Genomic DNA, 21469 nt, shown 5'->3' with positions numbered 1-21469 from the left:
CATTTCCTTTCTGCTAGTTTCTCTGGATTGGACTCACTACACGGGGTTCTTTGTGTGGGTTCAGAGCCCTTGGAGTGCCTGCCAGCTTCTGTCCTTTCCTGCTGTGTGAACTGAAGACCGCCCATTTCCCTGTAGCTTGTGGTATGTAGTGCTTTTCAGTTCAAATTCTTTTCCGACTGCAATAGTGATTTATTTGGGGGTTAATTAGAAGTGTGTTTCATAACTTCCAGATATAAGGAATTTCCAGTTACCTTTTGTTACTGAATTCTAGATTGGCTGCAATGAGAGCAAGAAACGTTACTTTCTATAATTTCAATCCTTTGAAGTTTGTTGGAACTTGCTTTACAGTACAATATGATCACTGAAAAAATGTGAAAAAATGTCCCCTGTGCGCCTCTCTTCTGCCACCTGGTGTTCACGTTGGGAAAACACCTTGGTGCAGATCAGAAGGAAATGTTGGGTAGAGTGGATCATCCCTAAATGTTGAATCCAATTTTGCTGCTCATGTTATTTTTTTTAACATTCTATTTACTTATTGTTAGAGAGAGGGGAGGGGACGGAAAAAGAGAGGGAGAGAAACATCGATGTGTCTATGTGTATAAGAGATACATCAATCGGTTGCCTCTCACACACCCCAAACTGAGAATCTGGCCTGCAACCCAGCCATGTGTCCTGACTGGGAATCCACCCGTCATGTTTGGTTTGCAAGCTGGTGCTCAGTTGTCTGATCCACACCAGCCAGGGCTCATGTGAAGTTTTTTATCTCTCTACAAGGGTTTTTGGGCTTTTTTTTTAAAAAAAAAACCGTTTGCAGATTTGATCCCTGGTCAAGGCACATGCAAGAAGACTCAAGCAATGGCTCTACTGGTGTGGCTCAGTGGGCTGGGCACCCACCTGCAAACCAAAAGGTCACCAGTTCCATTTCCAGTCAGAGCACATGCCTGGGTTTGAGGCAGGAGATAGTCAGAAAACTCTGGAGGTGCTCCAGAGCTAAGATTAAGGACATTGATACAGGACAGAGACCCTATTCTGAGACCGGTTGTTTATTAGCGATACATTCTCATGGAAGAGGACTGGTCTTGTTGAGATGGGAGTGAAAGAGCACCAGGTCCTTTGCCCTGAGGACTTATATACTGGTAGTTGCTGGGATGGGGGAGAAGTTACATACTGATTGGTGGGCAAGGTGGTGTCAGCTTCCATGGGGAATGTGATTAACCAAATGTAGGTATGTGTGGGAGTTGTTAGCCTGAATCCTTACCTCGCTTCAGACCCCATTTGGTCATCTTGTAAAATACATCTGTGACAAGAGTTAAACTTGAGGCAGTTACCCAAAGTTACCAGTGGGCTCTTTCTGTAAGCACTAGGGACCCTCTCATAAAACAGATAGTGACCAGAGGAAAGCTATTAGCCAAATTTGTCTTGAGTGCTGTGGACCCACTCCCATCTTCTAGGCCTTGGGACAAATACAGTTTGAAAGCCTATCTCTGCCAGATACTGGAAATGATACCTAGAATTTCAACATGTTAGCATGGTATTTCTTGTGATATTGGAACATCAGGCAATAGGATTGAACCAGGCTCACAACTGCTGAGTTTGTGGGTGAGACATGTCCTCCCTGCCTTGTCTTACCATCTTTCCTAACACACCAGTGCAGGAACTGTTCCTAATGTCAGTTCTCAGCAAGGGGTGGGCTAGGGTCTTGTTTCACAGGTCACTCTCAGTATGACCTGCCTCTGTTGAGGAGGCTCTGAGGGTGTGCAGATCAGTGGGAGGGTGCTGACCTGGACGGAAGCGAATCTCCCTCCTCTGGCCTCCTCAGGGCAAATGAGTCTATGTGGGAGTGGCATCTGCACAAATTCTGAATTTGACTATAGACCCCTACCCTGCTCTTTTCTTCCTTTGTCCAGCACTAAAGACCCAGAAGACATGGGCACTGACTGTTCAGCAGGGCTTGTGATTTCAGTGATCCTCTTGCCAGATTCTGTCTGTGCTGACTCAACTTTGAATGTCAAAAAGGCTGGAGTTCCCATTTCCAGTGTACAGACTAGTAAACAGGCAGAGACGTTGAGAATCTTGCCTTAGGTCACACAGCTGGAGAAGACAGAGCTCAGAATCACACCCACTATGTACTGATGTGGAACCTGTATGCTGTGCACCATGAAGTGCTGACCCTGAAGGGGCAGCAAGGAGAGTGAGGAAGACCAGGTACCCAGACAGAGCCAGGCTCACATCCATGCACAAGCATACATCCCTTGCTGCCATTCACCTCTGAGGCTCCAGAGGTTGTAGGAAACCAGAAGAGCCAAGGGAAGCCAACAGAAGACGGTAGGGAGCCTATTAGGAGAAGGACCCCTCCTAGGAGTCTGGGGAATTCCCTTCCCTGGTGAGTCTGTCTCAAATTCCTCTTTCTGGGAAGTAACCCAAGTAGACTGTCTCAAGACTTCCCCATTTGTAGGGGTTGAATTTCTGTGGCTGAGAGGATGAGTTCTTTGTGGCTCTTCCCAAACTCTCTGCTTTCAGTGATGGGGGAATGTGGGATGTGGGCTTCATATTTGTATGGAGACAAAACTGTTCAGAATAAGATGTCAAAAACCCATGAAGGAGATTGGTGCTGACATTCCCATAACACTTATGGAACTGTTTGTCAATGTCATCTCTTGTCCTGAAACTAGAGGGTTTGTTTAACCATTTACTTCTGTCCTAATTACAATCTTGGGGAGACTAACGTTCCATGGACATCTTAGGGCTATTGACATGTGATTTAATGGTAATGATTCACTTCACCTGCAAATATGGGGCTTCTCCCCACAATGAGTGTCTGAGATGTGACTATTGTGTAAGGCCTTGCCCACACTGCCTGCACAGAGTTCCTTTCCTGAGTGTGTCCTGTGATGTATGATGAGAACTTCTGTGTCAAGCATCACCCACACTCCCTGTAGACATAGGGCTTCTCCTCTGATATCTGATGAGATCTGACTTTTAGATAAAGCCTCACCCTACTACCTGTAGACATAGGGCTTCTCCCCAGAGTGTGTCCTCTGGTGTCTGAGGTGATGTGATGGGTCCGTAAAGCATCGCCCACACTCCATGCAAACATAGGGCTTCTCCCCTGTGTGTGTCCTCTCGTGTCTCATGAGATGTGACCGCTGTGTAAACCCTCGCCCACACTCCCTGCAAACAAAGGGCTTCTCCCCTGAGTGTGTCCTCTGGTGTCTGAGGAGACGTGACTTGTCTATAAAGCCTCGCCCACACTCCCTGCAAACAAAGGGCTTCTCCCCTGAGTGTGTCCTCTGGTGTGTGATGAGACCTGACTTGTCTATAAAGCCTCGACCACACTCCTTGCAAACATAGGGCTTCTCACCAGAGTGTGTCCTCTGGTGTATGATGAGAACTGACTTCCAGGTAAAGCCTCGCCCACACTCCCTGCAAACATAGGGCTTCTCCCCTGAGTGTGTCCTCTGGTGTGTAATGAGAACTGACTTCTGTGTAAAGCCTCTCCCACACTCCCTGCAAACATAGGGCTTCTCCCCAGAGTGTGTCCTCTGGTGTGTGATGAGAACGGACTTGTCTGTAAAACCTCGCCCGCATTCCACACAAACATAGGGCTTCTCCCCTGAGTGTGTCCTCTGGTGTGTGATGAGACGTAACTTCTGTGCAAAGCCTCGCCCACACTCCCTGCAAACATAGGGCTTTTCCCCAGAATGTGTCCTCTGGTGTGTAATGAGACCTGATTTGTCTCTAAAGCCTCGCCCACACTCCCTGCAGACATAGGGCTTCTCCCCAGAGTGTGTCCTCTGGTGTCTGATGAGATGTGACTTGTCAGTAAAGCCTCGCCCACACTCCTTGCAGACATAGGGTTTCTCCCCAGAATGTGTCCTCTGGTGTCTGATGAGACCCGATTTCTGTGCAAAGCCTCGCCCGCACTCCCTGCAAACATAGGGCTTCTCCCCAGAGTGTGTCCTGTGGTGTGTGATGAGACGTGACTTTCGTATAAAGCCTCGCCCACACTCCCTGCAAACATACGGCTTCTCCCCAGAGTGTGTTCCCTGGTGTGTGATGAGACTTGACTTGTCTGTAAAGCCTCGCCCACACTCCCTGCAAACGTAGGGCTTCTCCCCAGAGTGTGTCCTCTGGTGTGTGATGAGATGTGACTTGTCTGTAAAGCCTCGCCCGCACTCCCTGCAAACATTGGGCTTCTCACCAGAGTGTGTCCTCTGGTGTCTGATGAGACCTGAATTCCAGATAAAGCCCTGCCCACACTCCCTGCAAACATAGGGCTTCTCCCCAGAGTGTGTCCTCTGGTGTGTGATGAGAACTGACTTCCAGGTAAAGCCTCGCCCACACTCACTGCAAACATAGGGCTTCTCCCCTGAGTATGTCCCCTGGCGTGTAATGAGATGTGACCCATCACTGAAGCCTTGCCAACACCTTCTGTGCTCAACTGCTACAATTCTTGATATTCCTACTTTCATCAATACCTTGCCTGTGTCCTCTGGACTCTCTTTCTGGCCTCTGTGGGGCTCTTCCTCCATCATTCTCTCATGCTCACTACAGCTCCTCATTTGTTCTCTGGAGGGTTGGAAAAAGGGTCTTAAGATTCTCCTCTGACTGATTGTTTTAAGCAAAGGTTTTGACCTTTCTTTGACCTCTTGACCTTCAGCTTTATCATTCCAGCTGGGTGTACTAGTATGTTGTTGCTGCCGATTGTGATCCTCTGGACAGAGTTCCTCTGCTTGGAGGTGTTTTCTTGCAGATGTTCCGGGGAGAAACTGGGAGAGATGATTGACTTTCACATGTTGGCTGAGGAACTTCTGACTGGAGAAGGCCAGAGAGCAGGAGGGACATGGGTGCATCTCTGGCTTTGGTTCTCCTGAAAGAGAAAGGTTTGGTAAGGGTGGATATGTTGATCAGAATGCCTGGGCCACACAACTTGTCTCCTTGTAAGACCTGCCCCATGTGTTACTGTGGTGACAACACAAGCTGTTTCCCAGTGACCACTCGCAGTCTATCTTCCTTTTTTTATTTTTATGCAGTGCATCTTCAGAAATCCAGAAAACCCGGCCCTGGCTGGTATAGCTCAGTGGATTGAGCGTGGGCTGAGAACCAAAGTATCGCAGGTTCGCTTCCCAGTCAGGGTACATACCTGGGTTGCAGGCCATAACCCCCAGCAACCGCACATTGATGTTTCTCTCTCTCTCTCTCCTTTCCCTCTCTAAAAACAAATAAATAAAATCTTAAAAAAAAAACATCCAGAAAACCCCTATCAAGGGTCTTTTCTAATACTGCCCAGACTAGGGACATTAAAGTAGCATGAGAGAAAGTTTCACTCCCTGAATTTCAGTGACTTTTCTCAAGTACAGGTATCCTGAGGAAATCTAGGAATTGCTTCTCAAGTTTTCAGTACTATAAAATAATATGTCTTTCCTGCCCTTGATTGTGTGGCTCAGTGGATTCAGTGCCAGCCTGCAAAGCAAGGACTCACAGGTTAGATTCCCAGTCAGATCACATGCTTGGGTTGTGGGTCAGGTCCCCAGTTGGGGGTGTGTGAGAAGCAACCACGCACTGATGTTTCCCTGTCTTTCTCCCTCTTCATCTCTAAAAGTAAATAAATAAAACCTTAAAAGTCCTTTCTCAAGCCTCACACCAAATATTTATGCTTCATCTCATTCAGTGTTAGTCCATTTCAAATATCCTAAGAAGTCCTGTTTCAAAATATTTCTCCAACCACACTTCTTACATGCTGATTCCTGTTCCTCTCTGGACAATCCACCATGTGCTCTCACTTGGAGATGAAGTAATCTCTAAGGGGATTCCCTAGAGAACACACCCCTCTACAGCTGACGACTGCACACTTCCACTCAGGAAAGTCCCCAGTGTCTCAACTTAGGTCATCAGCACTGCATTTCCAGTGCTAAGCATGTGTGATCTCCGTTCTTACCCTCTGTGCTGAGACGAGACTTAAGTGACCCTCAGCCAATTCAACACCACAGCTCTTTTCTTCCCTGCACTAGCTGCTCCCTCTATCTGGGATTCTCTGCCCACAGGTATTTTTGTAAATGTTATCTCCTGAGTGAGCCCTTCCCGGACCACGTGCCACACTGTACCTCCCCTCACACTGATCCCTAGGCACTTCTCCTGGACTAGTTTTCTCCAAAGCAGTATCTGCCATGTAGTGTTATGCACAGACAAGCACGTGTGCCTGGGTTTTCCTCCTTTATTGGTCAACTCCTCAAGAACAGTAATTCTCATCCTCATATTGATCTGTTTTTCCAGGTCCCAGGATCCTCTGTCCCACAGAATAGTATCTCACCTGACAATTCACTGAAATGGTGAATGTGCCCTGCCTCAATGGTATGGCTCGGTGGGTTGGGTGTTGTCTCACAAACTGAAAGGTTACAAGTTCGATTCCCAGTCAGGGAACATGCCTAGGGTTGTGGGCCAGTTGGGGCGTGCCATAGATAACCGATTAATGTTTCCCTTGCACATTGATTTTTCTTTCTCCCTCCTTCCCACTCTCTGTAAAGATAAATAAAATCTTGGTTAAATATGTTTGATTTATGTATTTATATATTTTCAGAAAAGGGGGAAGGGAGAGAAGGAGGGGGAGAGACATATGGTTGCCTCTCACATGCCCCATACTGGGGACCTGGCCCAAAACCCAGGCATGAGACCCAATTGGGAATCAAACTGGCAACCCTTTGGTTTACAGGCCAGCACTCAATCCTCTGAGCCACACCAGCCAGGACAAAATCTTTAAAAAGTAATGAATGCATATAAACAGAAATGTTTTATTTAGAAGTATGGAGGAAAATTTAGAAGAAACAGCTATAAAAGTGTCAGAAAAACTGCCTCAGTGAGAAAACTGGTTAGTGCTTGAAAATTATTTCCTTCTCAGTCATCCAGCACTATATTCAGTTGTGTATTTTGTTCATGAAATATTTTAAAAATAAAAAATATAAAAATTTTGCTTAAGAGTCAAAGGCATATGAATGAATTGTGAATTTCTGAAGCGTTTGATTTGAAACTGTAATGACTTTAGTGTGGATCCTACTCTTAAGTAGAGTTGGATCCTGAATATTTCTATGGAGAATTCTCTCTTTTCTTCCCGTTTTAAGGACAAACACTGGTGCCCACCTCTCTCAGCCGAGAGCTCTCTCTTCCACTTGCTGCCCCACTTGCTGCCCAGCTCCTGGCCATACTCATCCCCGAACCAGACCAGCAGCTCACAGCCCGGCCTGATGACCCGGCAGGTTCGGTAGAAAATCTGCCTGTGGTATTGAAAGGCCACCAGGTTCTGCTCTTCATCATCCCGGGCACAGTTCACATACCTGGGATTGAGGCAGAGGAAGGGAAAGAAAACCAGTGATGAGTTCCCACTACCTGTTACATCCATGTCCAGCTGCTCACTGATTCTTAACGCCCTCAGGCTCTGGTGTTGCCCACTGCCCCTCATGCTCCCAGGGAACCTTCTGTTCAGTGTCTGAGCCTGTCAGCATGTCATGTGAATTTCTACCTCCAAGTCCTGCTTGCAGTGCTAATCCTGCCTAATACCTGTTTCCAAAAACCAGTTCTAGACTTAACCCCCACCCTGACTGGCCATAATATCCAGTGATCACTGGCTTCCCCAAGCTCTAAATCAAGTTGTCTCACACCACAGAACCTGGTGCTTGATCTAGGGCTCTGCTTCTAAATCAGCTCACTAATTTTCCAGTACTCAGCCCACATCTGGTTTCTCTTGAGAGGCCTTTGTCCAACCCCCCTACACTTTATTTAGGGTACCATTCACTTGCCTGGCCCAAGCTTACCATAGAAAATTGGAGGTCCTTTTGTCTTAGTAAAATAAAGCAGAACAATAGTAGTTGATTCACATTGTTATCCCTCATAAAAGAGAGCCCCTCTCAGGAAAGGGGCCCATGACCATTCCTCTGCAGGTTTCAGAGCCCAAATCTAATTAGAAGTGAGGCTGGAATGGTGTGCTGCCCTCACAGGTTTAGGCCACACTTGGTTAGTGGTATCTCGACACTGTGCGCCTCGTGGAAATGATAGTTAAATGTTTCTAAAAGTAATTGTGTTTTTTGTGTCTGTCTGCAAGAAGTCCTTCATAAGGACATGGGTTGTGTGATCTGTGTAAGTAATGTATTCCTTCACCTAAACTGGAATATAGTCAGTGCTTAATTAATGTTCATTTGATAAATTAAAGTGTAATCCAGTGTCCCTGGGGAATCTAGGCTCTTCAAGGTCCTTTCCAGAGCCCAAGTTGTTTCTAGTAGAGTTTTATATTTTGAGGACATATGTTATACTTTTTTCCTAAATGTCCCCTGAAATGAAAGAACACTATATAGAGTAAAAGAAGAAAAAAGGATGAAGGGAGAGCACTGAGCAAGGCATGAGAGGGAAAGATTTATGGGCTTGGGGGGATGAGTGTCCCCTCTGGCACCCAGAGACCTGTTGACCTCACCTCATCCAGTTGGCCCAGGATCTGTCCTTTCCATCCACATACTCGTAGCAGTTTCTCGCTTTGGCGATCTGTGTGTCAGAAAAGAAGTTAAAGACCTTTTATTTCTTTTGTGGGGAGGTAGTAGTCAGAAGAATTATTTTACTCTACTGTCATTAAAGCTCTTCCAGCGTGCATGGGGATTCAACTGCCAGTTGTCACCACATGATATTTTTCTTAGTCATCATCTACACATCTGAGTCTACCTGTCCAGTTCAGGATGTGGACTCTTTTGTGTCTGCACCACTTTGCTCCTGCTTACCTTCTGATCCTTAAACAGGAGCTCTGTGTTCATGTAAAGTCCAGTCAGTACACAGAGCTAACCACATTATCCCCTCCATGACTAGCGCATAAGAGGCGCGTTCCCTCCAAGCCTCAGAAGGCATGTGGGAAGCCAGAGGACAGTGGAAGAGGTAAATAGTTCTCACCAGCCAGGAGTATCTGCTCTTGGCTGCCTCTTCATCTTCTGTGATGTGTCCTTCATAAGGGCCAAAGTGCAGACCCACTGGCAAGTCTGCTGCCTCATTCCACACTCCAAGCCCAGCCTCAGGGATGCCTGATGGCCCGATTCTCAACCCAGGGGGCAGGGTGAGGGCTGAGTGGTGGGGATGTCCCTTGTCCACTGCAGTGTCCTTCACAAATGTAGGGGGTCCATGCACCGCACAGCTGTCGATGAAGAAATTCTGACACTTCTCACAATCTGGAGGTGAGAGCAGCAGGAGTTAGGGAAGGTATAGCACAGGTTCCTGGACACAAAGAACTTCAGAGGGAGTCCTACAGTCACATTATTGAGACTCAATCTTGTACTCTATGTCACTAGAGGAAAGGAATGATTTGGGGACCAAAGGACTAGATGAAATTATTGTACCATAACTTGCTTCTTAGTGAGGGTCACTTACAAAAGTAGTCATCATCCTGGGGCATGCTGACCTCTTGGTACACACAGTCCTTTCTTTATTGTGGCCTGTACATCTTCATGTCATTCTCCTTTCTCCTGAGTTCTGAGTTGGAGAAAGGCAGTTAAGTGAGGTTAGTGGGGTCTAGAGTGTTAGTTCCCATTTTGTCAGATAACACAATCTCCTCCCATCAAATGATTACCTGTCCTTTTGCATACTCTGGTATTTTATTCCATTAACTATTGGTTGAGAAGACTAAGACTCTAACTACAGATGACTGATTCAATTTTAGTTTCTAGATTTTCCCATTACCAGGTTTAACTTGCCAATCTTTAATCAATCATAAAATATTTATGGAGTGTACATTACATTTTAGGCATTGAGGAAAGGCCTGGGCACACAACACCAATAAAGTGTGGTTGCTATTATCACAATGGATTTATTGGACAACTTGTATGTGTTATCTGTTTTAAATTCAATTTAATGTTTTCAAACAATATATGAGTGATGTTTCCTTATCTTCATTTTACATATTAGCATTCAGGAACTCAGAGAACTTATAGGATTTACCCAAAGCTCCAGTGATAACTTCCGTCTCAGCTTAGCTCAGCTTAAATCCAGGCCCATCCAAAGTCCTCCCCACATACCTAGGTCATACTTATCAGCCCCTCTATAGGACTTAGAGGAACGAAAGTTTCCAAATTATTTTCTCTTACCCAATTTTTGTCTAGTGTGCTTTTCAAAGTCACATGCTTCTCAAGGAGGGGACACTGGTTTCTGTGGGCATGCTCTGAGTCACTTGCAGTCATCAAATTTGCTCTCCCTGACAATTCCTTCAAACTATATTCATTGCTTAATGGAACCCTGGATGTTGCCTTCAATGTAAGAGTGACATATTAAAAGATAACATATATTTAATTTTTTAAGGCTTATTATATATTTTACATGCATGTCTTTAATACTTCAACCCTTGGAAATGCAATATCTAGGAAGTACAAATATTAGAGGGGAAAAGGCCAATGTGGGTAATGAATCAAAGATTAGAACCCATGTCTTATGGCTCTTTTCTTTCAACTGTCTCTATAATATTGAGGGTGAGGGATATGAAGAAGAGAATAAAGAAATAGTTGGCAGAAACATATCTAGACAATAAATAAAATGGTGATAAAGTTTGCAATACCTTGGAAAGAATATTTGTACTTAGATTAACTGGTTCCCACCAATTGTTTGAAGAATGCTGTACTAGTAGCTATTTGTCTTTAGTGTCCTGATGTATAACATGTCAATTTTTAAAAATATTTTATTTATTTATTTTTAGGGAGGGAAGGAGAGAGAGACAGAGAGAGAGAGAGAGAGAGAGAGAGAGAGAGAGGGAGAGAGAGAGAGAGAGACAACAATGTGCGGTTGCCAGGGGTTATGGCCTGCAACCCAGGAATGTACCCTGGCTGGGAATCGAACCTGGGACACTTTGGTTCCCAGCCCGCGCTCAATCCACTGAGCTATGCCATCCAGGGCTACATGTCAATTTTTAATGTTATAGTGAACATGCAATTAAATAATGTTCAACAAAGTATTCTGTGAATTATGTAATATAGCATGAATGTTCTGCTATCAATTTACTCATCAGCTCTCTCCATATTTCAGTCTCACAGAAATTACCTTCAGCGTTCATTAATCATCTTCTAGTTTATTTTGTAATTTTGAAATCATCCCTTCAGCAAACATTTGGGGGCCCTCAGGGGCTCTGATCTGGGCCTGTGACCTCTGAGAAGTCCTAGGTATGGACCAGGCTCTCAAAGAGCTCACAACACAGAGGTAGGCAGGCTGAACAAATGATTCTAAACAGGATGAGAGTGGCCTCATTAGAGCTCAGACAAAGAAGCTATTACTTCTCCCCAGAAGAAAGGGCATTTGGAATGAGTTCCAGACAGATGAGTTTCTGTTGAGGAGTGTGTAACCTATATGAAGTCCTTAAGTCATTTTATTATTTGTTGTTCCTGAATCATGAACCCTGAAGCTCCTCAGGGGTGGGAGATCCTCTTTGATTAGAGTGGGAGGCTCTGATCCTGGGGATTTTACATTCTTCTTCACTTGGGCCCTCCACTGTACCAACTACCTACACATTGTACGCTTTCCTTAGCCAGAGGGTATAGTGCATGTCTCACTTCAGCATAGCAGAGAACTTTGGTTGAAAGCATCAGTCAGATGAATGATGTAATGACATGTATAAGATCATGTAAACTTTAGAAAACTATGAAAGTTTTATCTTTTAATTTAAAGATTTTGTTTATTTTCTTGAGAGACAGCAAGGGAGGGAGAAAGAGGGAGTGGAACATTGATGTGAGAGAGAAACATTGATCAGTCACTTTTCACAAATACCCCCACTGGGAACCTGGCCCACAACCCAGGCATGCGCTCTGACCAGGAATCAAACAGGTGATCTTTTGCTTTGCAGGATGACACCCAACCAATTCATGCTGGCCAGGGAAAAACTATGAAAGTTTTAATGAGTTTGTAAGTGGTTTAGAGAAGAAACAATAGATTAGAATGCACAACCACTGATACTGTGATCTTAGACATATAGTCAAACATTTCTTTATCTCTGAAAGATCACTTTCCTCATTGTAAATGGCGACAGTTACAGTACCTTCCTCACCAGGTGGTTGTAATATGTGAGTTTATTCACATAGAATTCTTAAAGTCTGAAACATTATGAGAATAAAACAAATGGTGGTTACTATTGCTGCTGTAGTTGTTAACCATTAAGATGATGATGAGCCCTGGCTGGCTTTGGTCAGTGGATTGAGTGCTAGCCTGCAGACTGAAAGGTCACTAGTTCCATTCTCAGTCAGGGCACATGCCTAGGTTGTGAGGGGCAACCTATTCATGTTTCTCTCCCTTTTTCTTCCCTCTATTTCTCTGTTTCTAAAAAATCGATAGATAAAATCTTTAAAAAAGGATGATAATGTCACACAATGTATTGAAGAGACCAGGAAAGGAAGGTGGCAGTTCCTAAGATACTTTCTGAATTTCCCTTCTCTTACCCGCATTTCTATCCATGAGGAAAATTTTGTGGTGAACAGGATTTGGGAAATACTCACCTTCGGTTGTTTACTCTGTTCCCTTCTGAAGGCCACCCAGGAAGGTTTGACTGAAAGATGATGAGAAATCAGTGTTTTGGTGGGTAATGTTTCCAAAATGTGGAAATTCTTATTAGGGACACAGAAGTCTGAATGAGAGTAGTTCAAGAACAATCCCAGGATGACTGGAAAATGTTTTCTGATGTTCATTAAGGCCTATGGTTCCATTGGGGCCATGTACTAATTGCATTAGAATGAGAAAAAAAATAGACAAAGTGTCATCCATGCTTCACCCTATGTTCATAAAGCATCTATTACATTTATTAAAGAATAAATTGGCCTCTCCTGACAAAAATGTAATAAAAGTAACTGCACAGAAACTCCATGTCTTCAACATAACCCTTTCTCCGTCCTGTTTTCTTCATTCACACTGGCCTTGTCCCGGCTGAGGGCACCAGGACCACCCAGCCTCCTTTCTCTGGTATCCTCCCCGCCTGGGCACATACTGGCCACCCTCGCCCTTCCTTAGTCATTAGACTCTGGTCAGCACCCACAGTCTGTCGACCCCAGAAACAGAATCCCAGTCTCGTTAAAGATCACATCTTGACTTCAGCTGTGTTTCAAGCCCAGACCCATGAAAGTGGACCGACCCCACCCACCGAACACTCACGATACTGGACAGAACGGCACCACAGCCCACATCAGGAAATGAAACAGTGACCAACCCCTCCCACCCTGGCCCTCCCCCGCAGCTCCCGAAATCACCACGGTTAACACTGCTCCCCGTCCGTCTCCATGCAGGCCATCAGGCAGCCAGGTGTGGGGACACTCCTAGGCGGCCAGACCTGCCTCCCTCTCTCGTGCTGATGACTCTTCTGAATTAGTTATTTCTTGTTCATTCATATGTTCTTACACATTTACTGCTTACTAATGCATCTATAAATACAGATGATTACGTTGCCCACGTGCAAGTTGACGGGAACAGCCCCTCACTGTGCGACACACTGTTGTGCATATTGCTTGTTCGCTGCACCAGCAAACCTGTTCCCTGGTTACGTCCTGAGATGCCGCCTGACCCAAACCAGGTCTGAGTCGGGAGGGCAGCGCTGGCTCCTCCTGCCGCTCACCTAGCTGCCTCGGAGCCCGTTCTTCATCCGAGTCCTCACGGTCCCCCTCCTGGAGCTCGGTGGCCAGCCTGCGGTGGTGACACAGGAAAGTCGGTGGCGGGGCCTTGAGATCTGGGAAGAGACAGAACCTCTGTCCTGAAGGCAGAGAGCGGGAGGAGGGACGAGCCCCAGGAAGCCCGTGGGACTGGCTCCGATGGGACGGGAGAGTGAAACGAGTGGCTGTGGGCGCTGCACTGTCCGCCGCAGCCCCGCTCTGACGTGAAGGAGCAAACTCCCCCTGATCCGTGTCCATGGAGGAGGGAGCTGCAGGCGGATGGAGCCCCCTGAGCCAGGGCCAGCCCAGCGCCTGCCGGGTCTCCAGGCCCCTGAGCCCAGCGCGTGCGCACGCGCTACCTGGGCTGGTGAGCCCGTGGAAGTTTCTCTTCTCGTTTCAGTACCGCCCTTTCTCCCCGCTGGCAGGGCGCCCGGAGAGGGGGACGAAGGGGCTGGATGGGCCAGGGCCGAGCCGCCTGCGGGGGCGCCCTTGTTCCTGCGCCGCCTCAGCGCGGGCTCCGCAGGCCGGGGCCCAGGCGTCTGAGAAGCCGGTTGCGGGGGTGGGGGGCGGGCCTGTGGCGGCGCAGGAAACGCGCTTCTCCCGGGGACCGGCCCGCAGGCGCCCCCGGGGTCCGGAGAAGCCCGCGCGAGGCGCAGGCGCAGTGTCCGGCAGGCAGACCGCCGTCTCTCGGGCTGAGAGGCCCGGGGTCCCTCAGGACTCGATCTGCGTCTTCCGGGCGGAGGACACTCCGCGTCCCGGGGGGGGGAGGGTCAGGCCGCCGCGGCTGAGGGGGGTTGGGGCGTCTCACGAGGGGCGTCCGGGTCCCCTCCACTGAGTCGGTTTCCAGGACGACGGCATTCGGGGTCTCTGCGTTTGGGGAGATTTGGTCTTGCCGGGCGGGCGGGCTGCAGGAAGGGCGCCCCGAGCCGAGGGGAACTGGGGTTCCAGGCTGTTTGGGGGTCTGAGCGTTGGGGGTCAGGAGACGGGGGGTCCTCCGGGTTAGCGGACGCGCCCCTCGGTGCTGAAGGGGTTCGGGCCCCTCGGGATGAGGGCATCTGGGGTCCCTCTGGCTGGACTGGGAAGGTCTCGGGCTGAGGGTTCCACAGGGCCGGGCTCCCCGCTTACCGGTCGGTCTCCGGGGGACCCTGCCGCGCTGCCCACCTCAGCGGAGGATCCTCTCTGATCTCCCGGGCTTCCCGCCCTGGGGAGGAGGTTCCATCCTGGATAGCCACGTGGGCACAACCCGCCAATCAGTGCTGCGATCCCAGGGCCCTGCGCGCCAATGGGCGGTCAGAAGAAGCTGAAAGGGCGGGGCGGAGGGGCGGAGCCTCCTGGGGTTGAGACTGGCCCGGGGAAGACCCGCCCCGCCCCGCGGGGATTGGCTACCCTGGGTCTCCCGAGTGCCAGTCACGCAGCCCGCAGCTCGGAGGCTCGTCTAGTGAGGGATCCTCCTCCCAGGAGCTGGAGGCCCTAAGCCTAAGCCGGAGGCCGGACCTTAGGGTGGACACGGCCTTCCTGCCTCCTGACAAAGTGCCTTTGTTCCTGCAGACTGTGGTAGGGTTCCTCAACTTACATCTAGGCCCGTCCGTGCCCCCACCCTTTCAAACCCACTTTCAGCTAGAGCTGCCTAAGCAGTGAGGACGCGGTCCAGACTGCATTGCATTCCGTGGAAACTTAAGTCAGTAAATCCTGACCATGCAATTCATAGACACAAAATAAGTTCCAGAGGGCTCAAGTATTTAAACACAACAAATAGAATAATAAGTATACTGGAAAACACACTGGGAGAATTTGATGTTTCAGAGAAGTGGTGTTATGATTAATAGGTGTGTTTAAGTAACTCAGGTGTAAAAACATTTCAGGAATAGGAAGACAGGATAAAACCAAACAAAACTAAATAAATTTAGAAATGCTGGACAAACCTGCAAGTATTTTACATAAAAATAACATCAAATCTGAGGGCAGAGGTCCACAGAACAAGGTCAGTTTAGCTGCTACTGGCTTTCACGGGATAAAGTGGGAAGAGTGTTTCTGGTCCTTATCTCGCTTTGAGCACGTAAATATAACTTGATTTCCATGGATTGAAAGTGAACCAATTAATTACTGTGAAACTGCATAAAGGGAAACCACACTAAAGTGGAGTTGGGTGTCAGTGGTGGTGCTGTCATATAGCATCACCCAGGGTCAATTACAGGAAGAATTGTCTGTCACAGGCCCCGACATATAGATGGTACCGTGTGCTCCCAGGAGAAACTGACTCCCCAGCAGCTCAGCCAGAGACAAGCCATCGTCACCCTGAACTGACGCTTCCCTCCAGCGCACATTCATTTGAAATGACCCCTCCCAACTTCCTCCTTTCTCCCTGTAAAATAACATTCCTCTCTTTTACTTGTGGAGTTGGCCTATGGTTTTTGCCCCAGCTTGCTTGTCCTAAATGGCAATTTTTTACTGTTTCTGAATAAACCTCTTATCTGCTGGTAAAATAACTAACTGCTATATTTTTAAGGTCAACATAATTTGGTGGCCCGTATGAGGATCCAGAGGACTCCTGACATGTCTGAGGCTGATGAGCAAGCAGGTGCAGTGTCCCTGCTCTGAAAGACTAGGGGAAGGGTCCTTTGGTGCAGACTTCCCAGTGATCATTTTGAGAATAGTCATCCAGAAATAACATCCTCATACCCTCTGACCCAGAAATTCCACTTTTAAAAAATTTCCCCCAGTAGCCCTGAGTTGGTAGCTCAGTTGGTTAGAGTGTCCTGCCTATATGCCAAGGTGGTCAGTTCGTTCTCCAGTCAGGGCACATACAAGAAGCAACCAATGAATGAATACATAAGCAGAACAACTAACTCTCTCTCTCTCTTCCAAATTAATAAATGAAATGAAAAGAAAAAAATTAAAAATTCCCCCCTAGTTATGCTTCCCTGTGTATGAAATGAAGTATGTTTAATGTATTTCATCCAACACTTATATAATAACAGATATAACTTTAAAGTTTTCAGTAGAAGAGAATTTGTTAAGTTATGGTTTGCTCACACTGTGAAATATTATAGAACATTAAAAGTGGATGAGAACATATGATATTTCATTCAAGAAACAGAATGTAGTAAGGTGGTTCTAATGGATTTTAACAGAGAATAGTTTCTAAGTAATGTCATGTTAGAAAAGTATCCTGCAAAACAAATTATGTTTAAAAAAAACACTAAATAAATGAACCCAGGCAGAGGTCGTGCTAAGAGGAAACACAGGGACTAGTCACTGGGCAACATGGAGGGGAAAACTTGATATTCCTTCATGTCATTTGGAATGTTGTGTCATTTGTTTTCTCCTTTACTTAAAATAAACCTATATATAAGTATGTTTTGTCGATAAAAGAATGGATGAGAAGTAGTTGGTTGTATATGTATGCATTTAAAAATGACTCAACAAAAATTCTGCACACCCTCATGAAATCCAGTTGCACATGCTGCCTTCCTTATCTGAATAATACCTTGACCATCCAAAGTGTCCAATTTGCATCCAAAACTCTATTCCAGAAGGAACATTTCCATAGTGCAAAATATCCTGTCATGTAGCTACTGTTTGTTTGAAAGATGAAAACTATCTATTATAAAAACAATGAATTTTATATTTAAGTATTGGATCCAAGGTCACTTATAGAATGCTATTAAGAATATTATAAGCCCTGACTAGTGTGGTTCAGCTTCTCTGTCTGGCATGTGGCAACTAGAGTTCCTTGTCCAGCTCCACCTCTGGAGTCTGGCTGTGGGGTCTTGGTTACGGATCTGGGTCCTGTCTCCAAGGTCTGTGGCCTGGGTTTGACTCTATTTGGCTATGGGTCTCAGATCTGGGGTCTCTTTGGGTGTGGATTTGGGGTCTGTGGGTTTGTGTGTGGGGTCCATGTGGCTGTCTATAAATTTATAGTTGTTGGCTCCAAGTCAATGCCAAGAGGAGTCCGGAGGCTGGGGTGTGGTGAAGAAGGAAACTTTAGTGCAAATATCTGAATTTCAATACAGAATGGCCATGAGTACAAAAGGGTTGTTAAGAAGCTCAGTATTGTGACTGGTAAATTATAAAGCAGCACACTGTGTGTCAGCTCAGTAGTGCTGCTTCTTAGCACCTGGGCTGTGAGGAAGCCCTGAAGTGAGGCAGCCCTGGGGCAAGTCCCTCCCCTGCTGTTCTGCTTAGGGCTTCTCCACCCTTGTACATGACTTCTTGTCTAGACCTTTCATTTCCTCTTTGCTCGGCTGCATTTGTACCTGAAGAAGTGAAAATTGGAAAAAGAGCCCCTCTGAATGAGGATATCAGGCTCTGGTGTTGTCACCACAACAGACTAGATTATTATTATTTTTAAATTATGCTGTGTTTTTCTGTAGTACTTTGTAAGCCCAAACTGAGATGGCCTTTTTTGCTGTTGTTGCTGCTTACTTAAATTATATAGAACAGTAAAAATAATTGAAGATCCTACTCAAACAGGTAATAGCTGCTATTATATTAGGTATATATGCTTCTAAACAAGGTTGGGGGGTGTGGGGTGGGATGGGCGGAGGAGGGCAAAGGGGAAAAAATGGAAACTGTAATAGAATAACAATAAAAAATCATTTAATAAAAAAAGTATATACCCTTCCAGACATCACTACTTGCACATTTTCATTCTTCCACTTTCTCTGGATTTAATTTATTATTTTGGGTTTGTAGTATGATGCAAAATTTGTGAATTCTCAGGCTTTCTCCCTAATGTGTGGATTTATCAATACATTTTCCCAGAGTGTTCTTTATGTGCTATTTTTATTATCATTCACTTCAAATTATTTTTTAACTGCAATTGTAATTTAGTTTGAGAGTTATTTAGAAGTGTATTTTATAATTTTTAAATATCAGGACTTTCTACTTATCTTTTACTACTGATTGCTAGATTAGCTGCAATGAAAGCAAGAAACATACTTTATATAATTTCAATCCTTTGATATGTTTTTTTTAAACTTGGTCCACAGTACAATATGGTCAATGTAAAGAAAAGAAAAAAAAGAAAAAGGGAAAAAAAAAGCTCCAAGTGTGATTCTGTGCTGTCATCTCTTGTTCATTTTGGGAATAACACCTTAATGCTGGTCAACAAAATTGGTGGATTCTGGTGGAATCTCAATGGCTGTTGATGGCAGTGGTATTTAGAATCATATTTTAAAATGTCTCAAGGTATGGACTTTCCAGTTACCTTGTGACTGGTTTCCAGATTAGGGAAAAGAAAGCAGTAAACATGTTGTATGGACCATTTGTTGGAACTTGCTTTACAGTGTAATAGAGTCAGGTTTTTTGAAGTTCCCAGTGTGTTTGACAATCATTTGTAATTTGCTTTGTTTTTTGCAGCTTCTTTAAACAATGAAGAAAGTAGAATCTATTTAAAATAAGTTTTAACCCAAGAGGTTAAAAAAATGAAACCGCTATCATTTTAAAAGTAAAAATCGAATGAACCGTTTGGCCAGCCCACTAATACGTGTCCCAAGTGTGCATCTCTGCTGCCATCCCGTGGGAATTTTGGGGACTAACATCTCAGAACAGGTCAGCAGGAAAAGTGGTTGACTATAGTGGAATATCAGTGACTATTGATTTTTTTCAAAGACTGTTTCGAAGTACAAGTCTCAGGTCCCAATGTCAGTGATCAGTTCCTTGGGATCACTTTTTATGAGCACATCATGTGGAGCAGACAGTGGATTTGGGAGTGCACCGTGGGTTCTTTTCTTTGATTATATCCTTAAATTACTCTTTGTGTATATAAAAGATGTTTATTTCTGCATGTTATTTACCACACAATTTACTAAGTTATATTATTTATGATAACTTTAAGTTGATATTCATGAGTTGTCAAAGTAAATAACATATCATGCAATAATAAAATTACATTAGTTTAGTTGTATAAAGCATGAAAATATAGTTAAAACTTGGAATAAAACATGAAGACAAGAAGAGTTAAAATGTGTTAGGTATAAGTTGATTAATAATTAAATAAAAGAGTAACATGATTCTTAGCATTGTAAATGAGTTCAGGACCTGGAGCAGTGGTGTTTTAGAAATTAGAAGTATTTTATAAGTAAAATTGTGCTCCTTGTAGGTTATCTGAAGAACTCACAATATGGCAAATGTACACATTAATTCAAAGAGGAGAAGTGTTTGATGGTGAGTTCTGGAATTTAAAAGAGTAATATTGTAGATTCTAAGTTATTTTAAGAAACAATTATTGCAGAGTGATTTATGGGCAGTGAAAAGGAACAGTGACCCTCAGTGCTGTGGTTTATCACAGTGTGGTTCAGTGTCTTAAGGTGTCATATCTTCCTTGGCTTCTGAGCTTTTGCAGGTGTCTTCTAGCCAAGGACATTCCCCCCTAGTTTTTGCAACATGGCTGGCATATTTATTTATTTATTTATTTATTTATTTATTTATTTATTTATTTATTTATCTGTTGTTGTTCTTTAGCTCTCAGTCTCCAGGCTGCCTGTCCAAAGAGAGGCATGATTTCAGATCTAGGGTGCAAAGTCACATGCTGTTTGTATTCTAATTGACTCTTCATTGTGTTCTATATAGAGTAGGGTTTCTCATTGCTATGGATAATTCTTTCTTGGGAGATTTTTTGGTCTGAATTGTAGGTGCTTATTAGCAATCCTTACCTTTTTTCAGTACATGCCAGTAACTCCCACCTTAACCCCACCCTAAGGACAATCTGAAAGGTTTGCATACAATGTGCCAAATGTCCCCTTGGGGGAAAAGTCAACCTGAGGTTGAAAACCACTGATCTTGAAGCAGTGATCATCTTTGGAACCTGAGTGATCTGGCTTTGGTAAGAAGTGTTTTTACTATCATTCCATGCAAATTATTTTCTAACTCCAATTGTGATTTATTTATTTTTTAAAGATTTTATTTATTTATTTTTAGAGAGGGAAGGGAGGGAGAAAGAGAGAGAGAGAGAAACATCAATGTGTGGTTGCTGGGGCTCATGGCCTGCAACCCAGGCATGTACCCTGACAGGGAATTGAACCTGTGACACTTTGGTTCGCAGGCCGTGCTCAATCCACTGAGCTACACCAGCCAGGGCCAATTGTGATTTATTTTTAGGTGGTTATTTAGAAGTGTATTTCATAATTTGTAAATATAAGTACTTTCTAGTAATCTGTTGTTACTGATTTCTTGATTAATGGCAGTGAGAGCAAAAAAAATATATATATATATATATTTATATTTATATATACAAACCAAGTGGGGGAGGGGGAGGGGGCACATTCCCACCCAGTATTTCAGCAGTCCTAAGCAGGGTTAGGTAAGGTTTTCAGAGGTTCCAAGGTCACAGGAGAGACCAGGATGAGTGCACCAGCAGCTGGAGGGAGCCTTTGAAATTCTATGTACCGTTTTCTCTATCTGGGAAAGGAAGCCTTTGAAACTGTGTGTTAATCCCAAGGTTGGAGAAGGGCTGGGAGAAGGGCTGACAGAGGGGAAGCCTGGAGGCTCGCTGCAAACATGAAAGCCCTGAAACCCCAGCAGGTGGGGCACTCAGACTAGCTGGGGGCAAGCCTGCAGGTTCCTGTCAAGTGCATGTCACAAATAAACCTGCTACCTCACTTTCACTGTACCTGTTGTCCCTTGCCTGAATCCATTCTTTCCAGCAGGACAAGAACTGAGGAGGGGAAGTCCCCTAACTCCCCTCACTTGGGTCTTCCCAGTAACAGTACTGCTGACCTTTTGAGCCAATAATTTTTTCTCCTGGGTTTTTTTCTTGCATTATAGGTGCTTGTTAGCATGCATTACCTCTATTCACTGCTGGCCAGTAACACTCTCCTTCACCTCCACCCTCATGA

The 21469-nt window shown here is 45.2% G+C and overlaps 1 protein-coding gene across 1 annotated transcript; it reads right to left on the bottom strand.

The window, feature by feature from the left end:
• Positions 1 to 1908: 1908 nt before the first annotated feature.
• On the bottom strand, positions 1909 to 12536 carry LOC114499791 (histone-lysine N-methyltransferase PRDM9-like). The gene is made up of 8 exons (XM_036027617.1): positions 12492 to 12536; positions 10107 to 10265; positions 9394 to 9495; positions 8923 to 9194; positions 8459 to 8526; positions 7135 to 7328; positions 4202 to 4870; positions 1909 to 2955 (listed from the first exon to the last, which is right to left on the bottom strand). The coding sequence occupies exons 3-8, from the start codon at positions 9416 to 9418 to the stop codon at positions 2921 to 2923; spliced, it is 1263 nt and encodes a 420-aa protein (XP_035883510.1). The 5' UTR covers positions 9419 to 9495; positions 10107 to 10265; positions 12492 to 12536; the 3' UTR covers positions 1909 to 2920.
• Positions 12537 to 21469: the final 8933 nt, after the last annotated feature.

The sequence above is a fragment of the Phyllostomus discolor genome, chromosome 6, assembly GCF_004126475.2.
Source record: "Phyllostomus discolor isolate MPI-MPIP mPhyDis1 chromosome 6, mPhyDis1.pri.v3, whole genome shotgun sequence".
Taxonomy (NCBI): Eukaryota; Metazoa; Chordata; class Mammalia; order Chiroptera; family Phyllostomidae; genus Phyllostomus; species Phyllostomus discolor.
This window is presented reverse-complemented; position numbering and strand designations above follow the sequence as displayed.